The following is a 19355-nucleotide window of genomic DNA, read 5'->3' as shown; positions in this document are numbered from 1 at the left end:
TTAGTTTTGCTTTTCTCCTCTTAGAAAGTTTTTACTAACATATTATCTTCAAGCTTCTTTTCACAGCTGTGTCCAGTGTACTCACCAATCATTCTTTATTATTTCTGGCTTTTACAATTCTTTAGTGTAATTTCCCTCTCTGCTAATATTACCCACCTATTCTACATGCTATTTTCTCCATTAGAGCCCTTGGCATATTAATCCTAGTTATTTAAAATTCCTGGTCTGATAGTTCCAGCATCCCTGTCATATCTAAGTCTGCTTCTGATGGTTGCTCTGTCTCTTCAAATGGTGTTTTCATCTTTTTAGTATGCCTTTGTAATTTTTTTGTTGTTGAAAGCCAACCACAACGTGCTGGTTAAAAGGAACTGAGGCAAACAGGCCTTTAGTGATGTGGTGCTAAGGTATGCTGGGGAGAGGAAGCATTCTATAGTCCTAGGATTAGGTCTCAGTCTTTTAGCGAGCTTGTGATTCTGTACTGTGACCTAAACAAATGCTTTTTAGCTTTCCCTTCTCCACTCCCAATTAAGTCAGGTAAGTATAGAATTATAGACTTTCCTTCTCCATGGAAAGCTACAGGTGTCTAAAGTTGGGTATTTCTCTTTCCCTGAATTGAGTAGGCAGTAGGTTAGACTCTAGTAAAATAATTTCTCTTGAAGCCACACTTTGTTAAGAAATAAATACAGAATGCTTGAGTGTATTTCAAAATGTTTCCTTTCCTCTCCCCATGCTGAAAACATGGTATTTTGGTTTTTTTCTCTCCAGTTTTCACCATGAGAACCTGGGTTCCTAGAGATAAAACTTAGAAAAGGGAGGGGATCCATTTTTGATACCCCTCCAAGGTTTTGTTTTAAAAGTATTTATCAAGATTGAATATATTCAAAGTGTACACAGTGATTTAATGTATTGTGTGATAATTACTACAATCAAATTAACACACTCATCACCATCCCTTCTCCTACAAGTTAACTCTCAGACTTGTCCACATTGAGCTTCCAGCAGTTTGTCAACTATAGCTTAGGTTTTTCTACTCTGGCATTGGTTCCCATGAAGGTTTCTGCTTGTGGGTTTTTGTTCCAGTAACTTGTAATTCTGTCTACATGTCTTTCTCCAATCTGGGGGGCTTTGTTTTGCTCTGTGACCTCCCTTCTCTGAGGGATCTAAGAAGAGTTGTTGATTTTCAGTTTTAGCTTTCTATTTCTTAGGACAGAGTGACAACTTCTATGCTCCTTACATGCTGGTTCAGTAACCGGAAGGAAGTCTTTTTTTTTTTTTAACAAATAGTATATATCAACCTTTAATAAATTATAAAACTTATATTTATCTTTTGCTTGCCTTGCTAGAATATAACTATGGTCTGTTATGTTTGCTAACATATCCCGCACCTAAATCAGTGCTCAGCATGTTGGCGAGTGCTCAGATATTTGCTGAATGATATATATATACACTGATTCTTCCTAGAAAACGAGATATAACAAGTATCAGTTGGGTGAAGCGGTTCATGCCTAAAATCTGGAAGACTGAGGTGGAAGGATTGCTTGAGCCCAGGAGTTTGAGACCAGCCTTGGCAACATAGCAATACCTTGACTCTTAAATAATAATAAAACAAGCTGACTGTGGTGGTGTGTGCTTGTAGTCCCCCCATTACTCAGGAGGCTGAGGTGGGAGAAACCACTTGAGCCCAGGGGTTGCAGGCTGCAGTGAGCCAAGACCATGCCACTACACTCCAGCCTAGATGACAGAGCAAGACACCCAGAAAAATAAAAAGAAAAAATATATCTTCCTAGGAAAGTCATGAGATAGAAAAAAAAGTGTACTTGAATGTAGACTTATATATCAACCATACTATAAAAGACAACTGCGGTAACTTTAATTTGCATTTATGTATGTCGCAGGACACCTGGCTTCCTTGGTCTTGAAGAAAAGCAATCTGGCTGCAACACCTGTCATTCCTTTTTTCCCCCCTGGATTTATCTAAGCTGATCGTGTTGGCTAGCCATGAGGCTTTTTTATTTACTGCTGCACACACAGCTCCAATCTCCAACAAAGCTGAATTTTTAGAAAAGAGAATGTGATCATGGCTAAAGCATCACCAAGTCACAAAATCACAGTCAATGTGACAGAATCAAAAGAATATTATAGTAGGAGAGGTGGTCCCCAGGACCCCTATACTATGTATCAAGAGAGTTGGCTTAAACACCTTTTGGTGACTTTAAAATGGGATAACATCTTATCTTCCCGAGAGAAAGGGAACACAACTTCTAAAGTCATTATCCAAGACAAAAATTGTATTTTAGGTATTCTCCCTATAAACAACAAGAAAGATCCCAAAAATAATAGTAATTAAGCATGCAAATTATAGATGATATACTTAAATCTTGTATTTTGTGGCGTTAATCTTGCAATTGGTTTAAAAGGGTAAGGAGGAAAGAAACGTGAAACTAATCAAATTTATGGTTATTACAGTATATGCTTTTTCAAGTTAGTGATTAATAGAAAAGTTGTGTCTGACATGGCTTTCACCTGGCTGGCCTATTTCAATCAGTGCAGATGTCATGGTTTAGATGGTGAGGCAATACAGTGGAGTAGAAAGAGAATACTGATTAAAAAGTGAAAGACTAAGGTTCTAATTTCAATGCTGACATGACACTGCATCAACGTGTAATTCATTCACTTTCCCTGGATATTCCCTTATCTTAAAAATAAAGTTAGATTTGCATAGAAACCAAAGAATTAGGAAAGAAAACATAAAATTAGCTTATTTATCTAAAGTAAGACACAACTGATCCTTAAATAAACAAACCAAACATAACCAAAACGAAGGAAGTGTAAAAAATGATTACCAACATTGTCATAACAAGTTTTTAAAGGTTTAAAAGAAACCTAGGTCCTTAACATGACTCAATTTAACTTGTGTCCCAAATGGAATGGTAGTAATACAAAATGTTTGTAAAACTTTGCTCTTGGGCAAATAACAGTATATAGTAAAGCTGTAACATAACTGCCAAGGCATATAAGCACAAGCAAACTCTTGTTGAACTCAAATTGTTTTAAGGCTTCCCTTGGAAGAATTGCTTACAGTACAGTCTTTTTAAAAGTGGGTATTTAGTAAATGTTATTCAAATGTCCTACAAATGTAATTTCCATAAAGAGTGGTAAATGGAACAAATACACATATGTATGGGTATATGTAAATAAAATGAAAAACAGCAATGCTTAATTCTTAGATATGTCATCTATGCCAACACCTAATGCCCCGAGAAAATTAACTGGATATTGTCCAAAAACATAAGATTTGAAAAATTTTGCTTTTACGGTTCTTACCTGTAATCCAAATAAATTGTTACCCAGAATTACTGGCTGTACAGTATTCTTTTGACGAATCAAAGGCCAAAATCTGTAAATTTATTACTTGTCTCTAAGTTGATGATCACAGAAAGAAGAAAAGTCATCTCCAAACATTTCATTAGAAAACAGTGATTACCTCAAATCTAGGTTCATCCATGAATCTTCATATTAACATTTTAGTCTCTATAAATCAAAGTGCATCAATACTTTTAAAAAGGCAATCCATGTTCTCACTTGCCCCACGATGGCCTTTATTCCGCAGTCACAGGAGGTGCTTTAGAGGCTAGAAAAATTAAACTCTGAGTTAAATCAGATATTCTTACATTTTAAAAAGTAGATTACCCAAAATAGGTGTGAATTCCATTAATTTGTGATCAAAGGACAAAATTTTCTATGTGTCTATAGCGTGTGTTTGACAACAAAGGATATAGGACATTCAATTTTGCACTGATGAACAGTGCTAGTTAAAAGACATGGAATATATAATAAATAAAATTCAGCAAAATATAATTATCCCAAATCAGGGAAAATCAGAGAAAAACTTTACAAACTGGTCACCTGCTTGAGTTGAAACACATGAAACTCACTTATGTGTATATTTTCACCTCTGTGATTTTATACATTTTCTCCTTTCACATATTCATATGTATGTACATACCTGTATAAACATGATACATCTTTACACTTCAGATATTAAAAAACTAATTCCAAACACTGTGTGCTATATATGCCACAAGAAATGTGGCCATTTAGAGTCTAAAACACTGAGCATTAAAATCCACCCTCCCCTCTCTCTGTAGAAAATAAATTTCATTAAAATTGGGGTTTCCAACTAATTTTCAAAGTTAGTGATAAAATCTAGAGTAAAAAAAAATACAAACATTTAGATTCTTATCTCTAATCTCAACAAGGAAATCATTCAATCAAGTTAAAAAAAAGTTTGGACATTTACAATGCCTGCTTTGGAAGGTAACATTTTTATGTTCTTAGAGGGTGTAACTCAGGGGTAGAGCATTTGACCACACATACGTTCTCAGATACATGCATGCACTTGTAATTTGAAGAAATGATTACCTAGTCTTTAAAAAAAATTCCCATAAAAAAGTTCGACAGTCTAATCACTTCAGTCTACTAAAGCATTACAGAACCAATAATCTAATCACCTAAATGTAATCTATTTTCATATTTTATAACAGTATTCTTTTCAAGTCAGAGTATTTTGTGTGTCTATTTTAGAAATGGGCCTCTACCAAATATAGGCATTCTCTTCCTAGGCCTAAATTTTGCTTACAAAGCTAAGACTATGAAAAAAAAATCTAATTCTTTAACTGGATGAGGTAAACCAGTCTGGATCACAGATGAGTTAGAAACTAGATCTAGTAGTTATCTCAAACCTAATCTATTCCACAAGGTTAACCACAAAGTAAAGCAAGAGCAAAAGGAAGAGAGAAAGACCAGCACAAACTGGTTAATTAAATAATTAAAAGTCTGGAAAAGAGCAGTCAAAAATTTTTAAATGCAGAAAAATAAGCTCAATCTTTACATGTGACTTCTAAAGAAAAGATTTAAAGGAATTAAATCTAAATACAGAGTATGAGCAGTCCTATACTGCCCTTGACATTTTCCATCTGGCATCCTCCACCCCGATTCTTTTAATTGTCACCTCCAGTACAGCTACTTCTTGATTTTTAGAGTTCATCAGGGATTCCATCTTTTTCCGATCCCTAGGATCTCCCTAGGGAATCCTTGCTTCAATTACCATCTATATATTGGATCATCGGTTTCCAGGCCTAACTTTCTAACCAGATTTCAGTATCCAATTGCTTACCTGATATCTCCACTTGATGTTCTACAACTTCTAAAACACATTCTCTCCCTACTTCTAAACAAACCAAAAGAATCAGGTCCTCTGCCAATGTTATTTAGTTTAGTAAATGTACCCAAATGCTTAAGCCACTAACCTGGGAGTATTCTTACTCACTTTAGCCAGTCAATCATTAATTCTTACTAATATGTCTTACTAAGGCTCCCTTAAGGATCATTCTTTCCACCCCTATTGCTGTAATTCCAATCAAAGCTACTGTCATCCAACATCTGGATTACTCCAACAGTTTCCCCTCTGGTTCCTTGGTCTCTAGTTGTGATATCCTTCAATCTATTCTTCTCCAGGTAGCCACAGTGGTTTTTAAAAATACATATTAAAGAATGATACCAGGAAAGATGATATTTAGTCACACTGTGCAAAGGATTAAAATTTGTTGTTTTCCTTTTCTTCAGCCAATTAAAGAGTTATCATTGGGTATTATCTTTTATCCTCACAGCTTTTGTTCTTGTGAAACATTTTAAAACACAACCTTACATAATTTTCTTCATTAGCCAATATTACAACTTATTTTTCTAGGAAACCTGCACTCAATTCCCACCTTCAGTTACCAGGACATCTTAAACAGCTGAGTCAGAGCAAACTTTCCTATGAGAGTTTACAAAAGAAAACAAATAACATTGTCTTCACAGAACACGGGAGATCGTGATAAAAATACTATTATGTCTAGAAGGCTCAGAGAATGGGAGAATTACTTCTAAGAATTCATGTTTCCATTATAGAGCAGTCTTCATTACAGGATATAACAACAAAACCCTGAAATCTAGGGTTTTAAAAATAGTAAATATAAACAACATAAACTACTATATTGAAGGACACCAATGACCATATAAAATACTACGTTGCATTGTTTCTGTGCACTTAGTTCTGTACACCTTCTCCAGGCCATTTGCTGCTCTGAAGTTTTCCAGAAGGTTTCATAGCAGTGAAAAGTCATTTCTCTCAATTCCACATTTTTATGGTTTCATGACACTGCAAAGACTGATTTCAGGTCCAATTTCAGTTACACATAGCATTGGAAATCTTTTTAAAGACTCTACGGCAGAACATTTACAAATACATTATTTCCACTGAGTAATAACACAGAATGACTTGCTAAAATGGCAATTTTTATAAAGTCAAAATAATCAACAATATAATTCAGGTTCAAAGTACATTATCTGAAGGCTGTTTACCTTGTAGCCTTGAATCATAATTCAGAATAGCTAAGTATTTAACACAGTACACGCCCTGTTAAACATCAGTGGAAACCTGATCTTTACCTGGAGAAAAATTCAAACTGTTAAATATATCATCATGTTCTTATTTAGCAATTATAACTTTCTGCACTAAGTTAAAAATGAGTTTTGAGGTGAAAGAAGAGACCAACAGCAAATGTGAAAACCGTGTATTAGTATATTTTTCTATTCAAGACTGATATTAAAATAAATTATCTGATCCACACATAAAACATTCTTAGTTGGCCAGGCGCGGTGGCTCACGCCTGTAATCCCAGCACTTTGGGAGGCCGAGGCATGTGGATCATGAGGTCAGGAGATCAAGACCATCCTGGTCAACATGGTGAAACCCCATCTCTACTAAAAATACAAAAAGTTAGCTGGGCATGGTGGCGCGTGCCTGTAATCCCAGCTACTCAGGAAGCTGAGGCAGGAGAATTGCCTGAACCCAGGAGGCGGAGGTTGCAGTGAGCTGAGATCACGCCATTGCACTCCAGCCTGGGTAACAAGAGCAAAACTCCGTCTAAAAAAAAAAAAAACAAAACTATTTTTAGTAGTGAACATGAGGTTTTTAAGTACTAGCTAAACGGACAGATTTAATGAATAATTATGTCTTCAAAATCATAAAAAGAAAATGGTATAGATGGGTGATGTAGATGCTACTTGTAAACTGTTTGATCAGACCAGTGGAAGGTTAAATTCTCCATAATGCTTTAAAAACTATCTATTTTCATTTTAAGAAACATCAGTAATTATAAAAGCAAATTAAGTAACACAAGAAATCTAAACGATGATGGTCACTGATAAAGCACTCAAAAACTCTGATTAGATTGTCCAAGTAAGATGATTTTTTGGAGTACCTATAATACATAAAATGCTTCTAACACTATTTAAATATTATTCCATTATTATGATTCTTAAAATGAAACTCTTAATAATTTGCATAAAGACAGAATCTCCTTCTCTAGCCAAACTTGAGCCCTTGGGCAAGAAACAAACAAAATAAAAGCTTCTTCCTTAAGGTTCTCAATTGTCAGAAACTTGACATAATATACTGGTTTTATTAGAATAAGAAACTTTACCGACGCCTGCTAAAAAACTGTGATAATAAAGATACAAATCTATGATGTGAATGAACAGCACCCCCAACATGCTACGCTGCTGTACTCTGCACAGACTGCAAAAGTTGTATATGGCATGCCCTGCCCCAACTACTCTCAACAGCAGAGGCTACTCCTCCTACCAAACTTGGAAATGTTTCCTGTCTGAAATATTGTAAACTACTATCCAGACGAAGTCTAGATCACAAACAGATAATTACATTCAAAACAGTTTATATTCAGAACTTACAATGTCAGTGGGATAATGAACAAGTGTATAAAAAAGAAGGTTTTTTTTAAGGTTAATGAGAACCAATTCCAGTTTTTTAAAAATCCCTTATTTTTAAAGTTATTTTTCAAAGTGAAAAAATAAACCCAGAAATGTTTTCTCAAAGTGGCATTCTATTCAATAACAAAGTACTGATAACTATTTTATAAAACATTCTCATGTTTTCATAATATAACAATGTTCAAGATACTCTCTTAGATGCCAAATCAATGTCATAACTCTTGCATATTAAAATTCTCCAAAATTACATAATCAACCAAAGATTGTCATGTGTTTCCCAATGAATCCTAAAGACTAAACTACTCAAAAGAATAAAGCAAGAGAAAAGTTTTAGCCAAGACATTTGGTATGCTATTTTATCCTCTGATGAGGCAGAAGGAGACCTTTTCTTACAAATAATTCATTTTAGTTAAAAGTTCATAGACTTCAGGAATGTACAGTTTCCAGTTTATTTTGAATTATGTTATTTGCTTTCATCTAATTTTAATCATGCAAGAGTGATTATATATCCTGATTTCCTGAGACCACTGTTGGGCTGTTGGCCCTATATAACTATTGGTATTGCCCTCTTTTCATTTCAGAAGTGTCTCCTTTTATACACCTAGTTACTATACATTCTTATTGAGAAACAATTATAAATTCTCCAAACTGAAATTTGGTTCCAATACACAGGGCTTAGAAATAACAGATGGAAAGCAAAAGGTTGTAACAGAAGTTTACAAAAAACCTAGATGAACTGTAATGTGTAACGACGTATGTATTTTAAATGATTCAGTCTGTACAATTAGATAAATTAAAATTTGCAATTACATTTTTTTAAAGATCATTCCCATTGCAATACCTACATTTTAATATAAGTACATATAAATGTTTTATGTGTATTTTCACTTCCTATATCATCTACTGTTTTCATTTGTATCCATAAAGTTCTTAAATTATTTAGCACTTCTTCCTTTCTGTATGCAATAATCATGTGGGATTTAGAAAATATGAAACTCTGACAAAAGGACAGCTTGACATTACCAATGCCATTTTTCTGCTACACATTAACAAAAAGCAAAGTTTAGAGCAGGCGTGCTCAAACTACGGCCCATGGGCCGCATGCGGCCCCCTGAGGCCATTTATCTGGCCCCCCACTACACTTCAGGAAGGGGCACCTCTTTCATTGGTGGTCAGTGAGAGGAGCACAGTATGTGGCAGCCCTCCAATGGTCTGAGGGACAGTGAACTGGCCCCCTGTGTAAAAAGTCTGGGGACAACTGGTTTAGAGCAACGTTTTTATAAGGTAACATCCTCTGACATTTTTATTTTATTTGCTGAGTCTCATGGAGAGAGTAAATATAATTTCTTTAAAAGAAAGGAAAATTTTTGGATATGCCAATTAGTCCCATTGCAGTTTCAGGAAAAAGTATTAGCTCTTATGTAGTCTTATTATATTCAAACTATTTAAATATTAAATATCTTGATTTCACAGGGATATCCTAATCAGAGTCCACTTTAGTTTCTTGGTAGAAGTAATAAAATGTGTGCACTCTTATAAGGTGACAGCCTATAGAGGACATATGTTTTATACTTCTTTAAACTTTTTTATAACTTGTCATTATGCTGTTTACATGTAGCATCACTTCCACATGTAAGACTGTGATCGTTTTACATTTCTGTTACAGATTAACATAAATAAAAGTAGGGGAACCAAAATGCTTTAAAAACTGTATTTTCATTTTAAGAAACAACCATATTTTTTTTTTTTTCAAGAAAAGACATTTAGTTACTATCTTTAAAGTTCAAGTTCCATCATCTTAATATATAAACAAAACTGGATACGGGATTTAAAAAACCACACATACACACAGGCTCTAGGTAGAGCTGTAATAAAGAAATTCCTTTTATAAACAAAATTTTAACTGAAAAGCCACAGTAGATGGGAAAAAAAAGAAGAAAGGATATTACTTGGTAAAATCCAGTGACATCTACAATAGTTTTACAGCACATTTAAGCATCCTAGGGTTTTATATCTTCACCTGCCTTCCATTTCTCAACTGATCCTTATAAAACCTCCAATTACGAACATAGGTTGGACCTCAAACCTAATCATGATTTTGAGTGCCAGGAAAAGCAGAACAACAGTCCAAATTTCTTAGTATCATAGCCTTAATTCAAAAATAGTTTTGTGTAAAACACAACACTCAACTAAATGGGGAGGGGAAAAAAACCAACCAAGCAGCAATATGTAATTATACAAAATAGCTATTAATTATATATGGGAAGTGTTTTTTAGGATGACACCTAGAACACACTCGCTCTGAGTCTCCTCAATAATCAAATTGACTTAGACCAACAATACTGCTAAGTACTAAAAGCAGCAAAGCGAAAGAAAACATACCAAATAGTACATGCACATCTTACAGAACTTCCACTGAACTCCCCAATGGCTTCTATGCAATGTGCCTCTTTTCCATAACTGTATTAACAACTATCAAGAAAGGAAAGATGAGATTAAAAGTAATGATACTGAACCGAATTGTTTGAAGCCAGTGCCCCACATGTGGGGAAAAGTGCATTTAGTTCAGCAGCAATACAGCACAGTGTGAAGATATTGTGCTTAGACACAGATATTCCAGAATTGAAAGATGTACAAGGCAAGTCAAGATATAAAACCATAGTACACTGTTAAATAACCTTGAAACATACATATATTGCAGTTTTCAAAGACATTCATGTCATTGTACAAGGACAGGAAGAAATCCTTAAAGTTACCTACTGTAGTTTATGATATAATAAATACATATCTATATAGCATTGTATATACATATATAGATTGTGTCTGTTTATATGTAATTTATTTATTTGCCAAATTATCCTGTTAGTTTTTGTGGATCTGCAACTTTCAGAAATGAAAAAAAACTCTTTTTCACTACAAGTTTCTCTTCCCCCAAACTTAAAAAATATTCATACTAGAAAAGGTCTCAATACTCTTCCCCTACCCAAAGACTCACTTCAGGTCTTTTGCTTCACAACCCATAAGAGAAGCACAATTAAAGAAATTCTAGATTTCTGACCATGTCTTTTCACTTTGCCAGCTTTTTTTTTTTTTTAACAAGCAAATACCTTTCACTATTTAAACCAGTTGATGCAAATTCTTTAGCAGAGGATACAAACTCTAGATTTGACTGAATAAAACAGAGCAAATCAAAACAAACAAAAAAATCCAGTGATTTACTCTGACTGTAAACAATACATAAAATTTAAATCTCAAATCTCAAAATAAGTTAAAGAAAAATTCTACCTTCAGGAACTACAATACTAAAAAGATACAACAATTGGTAAGGTGAATATATGAAAAGTTGCAACAAAATTATTTGCCCATTATTCTTCCTAAGAGAAAGTATATCTAACTATACTACCTCTGTCCCTTAAATTTAATAACTTCATAATTTGTTGGCAAATGTTTTAAGCAAACTGGCATATCAGATTATACAACAGAAAAACATCCATCGAATTCGGCAAAGAAAACTTATATAAGCCTTTTGTACAGAATTTTAAAAAAATTCTAAATGGCTATGATTCCTCTATTAGCAGAAACACATAATGCAATCTTTATAAATCTGCCATATATCAATATCTACATAAATAGATACAGATATAGATAAGAAACATTAATGGCAGTCTATTTTTGAACAGTGTGTGGGATCAGCAGATTTGTATCACACCATGGCACGATATGGGCCCTGCATCTTTAGGAACTGAATGATGAAAGAAGGCCCCCCAGCAACAATCTGAGGTGGAAGGTGACTGAGTGGACAGTTCTCAATACTCATGATTGAAAGCTTGCTGCAGAGTGCCAGCTCAAAGGGAAGGCTATGCAGATTGGGGTTGTCATTCAAATACAGTTCTTCTAGGTTCTCCAGTGTACCTGTTTAAAGAAAAAAATCCAATCACTATTACGTTTTTGTTTTTGTTTTTGTTTTAATGAGATAGAGTCTCGCTCTGTCACCCAGGCTGGAGTGCAGTGGTGCAATTTCAGCCCACTGCAACCTCCGCTTGCTGGGTTCAGGCAATTCTCTGCCTCAGCCTCCCGAGTAGCTGGGATTACAGGCACCCGCCACCATACCCAGCTAATTTTTTTGCATTTTTAGTAGAGACAGGCTGGTCTTGAACTCCTCACCTTGTGAGCCACCTGCCTCGGCCTCCCAAAGTGCTGGGCTACAGGCGTGAGCCACCAAGCCCAGCAAATCAATTATTTTTTAAAAATTAGTTGCGATTTTAAAAGTTCAACTGGGCATGATACTATTCTGGTCATTAAATATAATGAACATAGGCTTCCTCTTATTCTCCTTTCTTGGTTTTAAAACTCTACAACCATGGATCTCAAACTTTGCTGCAAACAGTATTCACATCAACTGGGGAGACTGTTAAAACTCCTGATGTCACACTCCATACAAACTAAATTAGAACCTCTTCCTTTATGGTAGGTCTTCAAGCTTGGAGAGCTTTTTGAAAATGCGTATGTTCCATTTCCAGAGATTTTGTTTGGCATATACGTGATTTTTTTTTATACGTATTTTAAAACTCCAAAGATGAGCTTATTATATAGTCAATGTCTATAACCACTTTTCTGTTGTAGATGTGACATTTTCTTAAATAAATTTCTTATATACAAAATTTTTGTTACTTAATATAAACCTTTCACTAAGAGTTATCACATATATGGCAGTAAGCCAAAAATCAATTTAAATAGTCCTTTAAAAATTTTTTCTTAGATTGTCTTAGGATATCTGTATTCTCTAGTAAAATGTCTCAAACAATTAAATGAGGTCAGGTGAATAAATATACCAGAAATATAGGTATAAAGTTGCCTCATGTGTTTCCAATTTTTAAATTTCAAAAATCAGAGTATTTGACAGTGGCATTTATTAGAAAACTAACAGAAATAATAGCTAGTATGTAATCAATTTGTTTACATTTAAGATATTATTTAAGCTTTGGAACAACCCTATGAGAAATTACTATTATCATCCTTATTTTACAGGCAAGAAACTTGTGGCTTAGGAAATTTACATACCATGTCTAAAGTCACAAAGCCAATAAGCAACAGAACTAGATTTTGAATTGTCAATTATCTCCAAAACCATTCTTAACCACTAACCTATATTTCCTATGGGACAGGGAGGATGGGAGAACTATAGATGGGAGAACATAATGCATAGAACTACTAACTTAAAAGCGAACACTTAATTACCATGTGACGTCAATCGAGTAATTCTCTTTATAAAGCCAGATCACAACTTGCACTGTCTAAAATTCCAGATGGTCATGTATATAACATAAAATAATATAAAATAATGGAAATGAAAACACTTGGAAAATGTTAAGTTTTCCCAAATGTTAATATTAAATACTAATATTAATTCTAAAATGTCATAAAGAAATGTTCTTTTGGTATAAAACATTACTAATTTAATTCAAGCCTGTTTAATTTTTAAATTTAGAGGAAATATAAAATGACTTCTAAATTGAGGTTTCATATAAAACCTAATGGAAATGTAAGTATTCCAAAACATTCTCAAATACAGTATTAATCCTAAAACCAATCCTAACAGCCGTTAGGAAGGCTAACCAAACCCAATCAACAATCAACCACTGGTGCTCTATTAAAAAAAAAAAAAATCTTAAGCCTGACATAATCTCAGTTTAAAAAAAATAAGGCATTTGACATATTTATCTGAAATACAGCTTCAATGCACAAGAAAAAATTATTAGTACAGAGTCAAGCATTCATAGGGTTCATACCAATTTCTTCAGGAAGGTGAGTAAGCAGGTTCTCTCCAAGGCCCAGATGTGTGAGATTGGTGAGATGACCAATGCCTCTGGGAAGAGTGGTCAACTGGTTGTTTGTCAAGACTAATTTCTGAAAGATTAACAAAATAAAAAAGTTACAAATTTCTTTCCTACAATTGATGTAAACTTAAAATAATACATCTAAGCAATAAAATAAATTGACAGGGAAACTAGATTGGCTAGAGTAAGAGTCATTTAAGTTACAGATTTTTCTTTCACAAAATATCATTTGTTAGGAACACAAAGCCAGATTATATGAACATATAAAAACTCAGCCCTAATACTAGAATAGGAAAGTCTATCTGATCCAAGAATTACATCAAAATCTTAAGAAAAACATGCAATTTGGAATGGATTCCAAAAACTTTAATTATAATCTACAAAACCATCAGGATGATTACCTGTAAATCCTTAAGATACGCAATTTCATTTGGCAAGGATTCCAATTTGTTCTCTTCTAGATCCAACTCCCTTAACTTCCTAAGGTTTCCAAGACCATGGGGAAGCTTCTTTAGAAGATTGTTTGATAAGATAAGAACCTAATAAGAATTATTGATAATGTTTGACAAATCATGAAATGAAATTTTATATTGCCATTGTGTGGCCTAAAATCTATTAAGCAATGCTAATTTTCCAAAGACTGAATATTAAAGGTAACGTTCAACTACATAACATATAAAATATTTCAACTACATAACATATATAAAAGTAGGTTATATACCTACTTTTCTTAAAAAATCACTATAGTTATTAGATTTATTTGATTATATCAAAACTAATGAAAACAAAAGAAGCAATTTAAATTTCAAAAAAACTATTGTATAGTTACAAATGTTTATCTAATAGGAAACTATTTAAAACTGCTTACAAACCATTACTTAAGGAACCGTAACTTCTAAACTTGCTATATCAATCCACTATATTTTATTATCTGTGGTGTCCTCATGACACTAAAAGGCATACTGGAAGATACTGAAGGGGAGGAAAAAAGGCAGAGGAAGATAACCTTTGTTCCAATAAAGTTACTAACTAGCAGAAAAGTAGGGAGACAATACTGGGTTACAAGAAAGAGCAATAGGTAAAACACATATGTAAGGTTCTGGGTAAGTTTTAATGTCCATTTATTTTCCCTAATGTTATACCACCCATAATAAAGTAAACATATAGGCCAATAAAGTAAACAATAAGGCCAATAAAATAATAGCAGTCACTACTTGATTTTACTATTTGTAAGACACTGCACTAAATGCATTATGTGCATTATTGCATTTAATCCTAATTACAACTCTACAAGGTAAATACTATTATTGACCCCATTTCACAGCTTAGGAAACTGAAGTTTGGGCAAGTTAAGTACATAAATATACAGAGATAATTACACTCAGCTTTGTTTGACTTCAAAGCCCATGCTTTTAGCCATTAAACCATACTATTTTACCTTATTAATTTTAAAAATTAGATCTTTAAAATACGTGGATATGAAGAAAATTTTTAGAAACAATATATTTACTATTAGTAAGTGTTTTCACCAAGAGAAGAAAACTCTAGGAACTTAGAAGCAGGAGAAATCATCCTGAACTGAAGAGGTGAAAATAAGATGCATCTTTAATTATGAAAAAAAATACCAAAAGAAAAAAATAAGAGAATGAGAAGAGGGAACTCTAGATACAGAAAACAATAGGACTAAGAAGGCTAGAGATACGCATACCATATTTACAACAAAGACAATAATCAACTAGCAAACAAAATAGCATACTTTATCATGAAAAAGTATGATAAAACATTCTAAATGCCAGTCTGAGAAATCGAGAGTTTGGCAGACAATGGTGTAGCTTTTAAACAGAATGAATAAAAAGAAAATTGTTCTAAAGATGCTTTTACAGAACTTTTCTTTTAGAGATATTAATACTTTATGGTACTCAGACATACCAACTTTTAGTTGGCAAGAGTAATTCGGAAGCATTGAATCTAGACTACTTAAGTCAACATTTCATTATCCTATTAGGGTTGTATGTTTAAGTGAGTTCTAACATTTCTAATTATGCTCTTAGCCCAAATACAAATTGTATATTTCAATCTGAAATTTTTAAGTGAGATAAGTATGGAAGGTCTGAGGTGCTCTAATTGCTCATTTATACTAACCTCAAGAGAAACGAGACCAGACACATCTTCAGGGATTTTTGTGAGCTGATTAGTGGCTAAATTCAATTCTACCATACTGGTCCAAGTTCCAAAATCCAAGGGAAGTGATGTTAACTGATTGTCCTGCCAAAGACAAAAAAAAAAGCATCCAAGGTAGAACCACAAAAACAAAGATCCATATATACATCTGACACTTCGGAAAGAGAATTCTTAATTAAACAACATCTTAAAAAGATCCCTTACGTGATTTGTTTGTAATGGAAATAGCCAAATATACTAGACAGAGAAACACTGGAGATTTCAAAAACCTATGATAAATATGATGTTTTTACCATTTCACAATAATATGCAGAAATCACTGAATAAAATATAAATGCCCAAGTCCTACCAACATACCAGTAATATTTTTAACAGAAATACAGAAAAAAATATGTAAGATTTATATAAACCACAAAAGACCCAGAATAGCCAATGCTGTCCTGAGCAAATATGAAAACAAAACAAAACAAAAAAGATATGAAAATAATAAAAGAAAATATCTAATCACAGCCCATAAGGAAACCAGGATGAGTTCAGGAATTCTTGAGGTGCTGAACAGTAAAATAGGAGAGGAAAAAAATAGTCTTAAAAATACAACAAATTAAATCATTAAAGCACTAAACAGGCATTTACCATTTCATTTTAAAAATCTGTTACAAAAAATGGCAAAATGTTTTCATCACTAAAACAGATGATAAAAACAGTAAATATAAACTTAATTTGGTTTAAAAACTAGACATGGCTGTTTACAGAAAAAAAAGTATGCCAATTACTCACTGTCTTTACGGCTTCCACATACTCACTTATAAAGTACACTTTCATCAATAACGACTCTCACCACACTGCTCTATGTTAGGGGTATTGGGAGAGGATAATCAATACACCATCCAGCTAAATACCAACAATATATGCCAGTATGCTAACAGTGATGCTACTTCTCAGTGGCAATATTTTATATCCTTTATGTTAATCTGTATCTTTAAAATTTGCTGCATTGCACATGAATTACTCATCTCATTTCACACAAAATGACCCATAAAAGAAATCGCAAGTAGCAAATATCTATTTGAAAACCAACTTTTTCTTTTATTGTAATATTTAAACTTTTCTATTATAATATGTAAGCTTATTGCCTATCTATGCCTAAACTACTATTACTTATAGTATGATTTATAAAGTATTTTCATTTTTAAAAATTTACTACTGGAGCTTATTTATATGCAAATGTATAAACTAATGAACACTTGAACCACTGTGTTTTAAGCCTATTACTACAAAATGAATGTTCAGAATCAACACCATTTCCACTGTTAAATCTCATAACCAGACTGATTAACAAATTTTACAGTTACTAAAACTGTAAGAATACCTTGAATTTCCATTAGTCTGTTATATACTTCCAAAGAATCATCATAAAAGATATATACCATATTTATGAACAAGTGGGGATGGAATTTAAAAATTATACATTTAAGATTATAGTTTAAAGAACCACAACTATGTTCAAATGGTTCATCAGGACAGGAAGAATACTATTAGCTATGAGGCCAATTCAGTTATCTTTGCTGGGTCTAAAGTTTGTCCAGTACAAATTAAATCACTGAACTTGGTAATTTTCCAAGTGTTTTCTCCTTTTGCAGTAAACTTCATTACAAATGTGAAACTCAATCACTGTAGAATGTACAGATAAGCAAAAGGAAACTAAAGATCACCCATAAATAATTCTGATCTCTAAAGATAAACGTTGTGGTAAAAAATGGCTATATGTATAAATATAAAGATATTAAATATGTAATTAAGCATATTAGAAACAGCTTTCAAAAACTCTAGTTGGGAAGAGATTTTTTACATGCATTAACTTTCTTCTACTTGATAAAATGAGAATATTTCAACTAGTATGTAGTATTCTTTTAGATTGAAATATCATTTTTAATGACTCCACACTTTTCCACTAAAGATAAATTAACAAAATTAAATCTCTATTAATAAGTTGATACCGATGAAATAGACAGTTTTGCAAAACATATTATCCCTACAACTATACTTTCATGGACATTCATATTTCCTTCTTTTGAGGGGATGGAGGACAGGGTCTTGCTCTCTTGCCCAGGCTGGAGTACAGTGGTGCCATCACTGCAGCCTTGAACTTCAGGCTCAAGCAGTCCTCCTACCCCAACCTTCCATGTAGCTCACAGTACAGGCCAGCTAATTTTTAAAATTTTAAAAAGGTTTTTGCAAGACAAAGTCTCACTATATTGCCCAAGCTGGCCATGAACTCCTACCCTTCAGGGATCCTCCCATTTTAGCCTTCCAAAGCACTGGGATTATAGGCCACTAAGCTGGACCATGATTTTTTTTTAGGACAAATTCCTAAGGGTACACACAGTTCTAAGATATTTGTTATCTGATACAAATTGTCCTGAAATGTCTTATTATCAGTTTAGACTGATGAGCAAGGTAGAAGTACTCACTCCCCACACAATTAGAGAAAACAAATATTAGTGGAAGTACCAGTTAAAGCGATTCCTTCCCCTAATATAAATACAAGCTTACCTTCATATTCAGCTTACTTAATACTTTCGCTCTGGAGAAAATTCCAAATGGAATTTTATTGATTCGATTGTGTTCCATATTGAGGGAATAGATGGTGGAAAACTGAGATGGACCACCCACTGGATATAACTGGAAGCAATTTCTAGCTAAGGTCAAACTATTCAATTTCACAAGACTTGATAAAAGACTCTGTAAAAAAACAAAATAAATATAAGAATTAGAACTGTGGTAAGACTCATTTTGTATAGAGAGTAGACCCAACACAAATGCTTCAAAGGGCTTTGTGGGTGACAAATGACAGAGAGTGGTTGGGGAAGTTTGTAGCACCTCTCTACGGGGACAATCACTACACAGCTCTAGCAGATTGGTGCCTCGCAGAAATGTGGGAATCAATGTAGATTTCCAGATTTTATAGGAGAAAACAAAATTTTCCTAATTTTTATTCTTTGGCTTCGATTTATTTAAAACACTGTATGGAGTAAGGAAAACATGTATGTGTGAGAGAGGTGCCTCACAGGTGACTAATTTGAAACTTCTACACTGTAAAAACTTTAGTGTGAGTTCCACGTCTGAGTCCTGTCTCTGCCAATGGCTGTGTGACTAATCCTACCTAAGTCTTAGTTATATACCTATCTCTAAATTATTAAGGTTAACATGATTCCTTTAAGGAACCATTAAATTCAGTAGATGATTATACTTTCTGATACTGCATAATACACTGATTTGCTATATGGTAAAATTTCTGAGGGCATATATGGATCCATCAAACAAGTATTTACTTAGCACATAACCCCATCTTCCCCTACTTTAGCCTCCTAACATTTAACCAAAGTATTAAATGTCCAGGTATTACCAAAGTATCTCTGTGGTTAAGAAGATTAAGCTCTATTTATAGAAGTAAAGTACATAGATAAGAAATAATTAGAAAATAATATATGACTGTATATA

The 19355-nt window shown here is 33.4% G+C and overlaps 1 protein-coding gene across 4 annotated transcripts in view; it reads right to left on the bottom strand.

The window, feature by feature from the left end:
- Nucleotides 1–9690: 9690 nt before the first annotated feature.
- Nucleotides 9691–19355, bottom strand: part of SHOC2 (SHOC2 leucine rich repeat scaffold protein) — an 86589-nt gene continuing 76924 nt past the window's right edge. For all 4 annotated transcript variants that reach the window (XM_010332992.3, XM_039465032.2, XM_039465033.2 and 1 more), the window contains exons 5-9: nt 18408–18596; nt 15816–15938; nt 14075–14212; nt 13626–13743; nt 9691–11748 (exon numbers count right to left, since the gene is read on the bottom strand). In XM_010332992.3, the coding sequence (XP_010331294.2) occupies nt 11540–11748; nt 13626–13743; nt 14075–14212; nt 15816–15938; nt 18408–18596 (777 nt within the window). In that variant the 3' untranslated portion in view covers nt 9691–11539. The remainder of the gene's footprint in view (nt 11749–13625; nt 13744–14074; nt 14213–15815; nt 15939–18407; nt 18597–19355) is intronic.

Source organism: Saimiri boliviensis, chromosome 12 (assembly GCF_048565385.1).
Source record: "Saimiri boliviensis isolate mSaiBol1 chromosome 12, mSaiBol1.pri, whole genome shotgun sequence".
NCBI classification, from domain to species: Eukaryota; Metazoa; Chordata; class Mammalia; order Primates; family Cebidae; genus Saimiri; species Saimiri boliviensis.
Note: the sequence above shows the minus strand (reverse complement) of the source record. Positions and strands in the feature narration are given on the sequence as shown.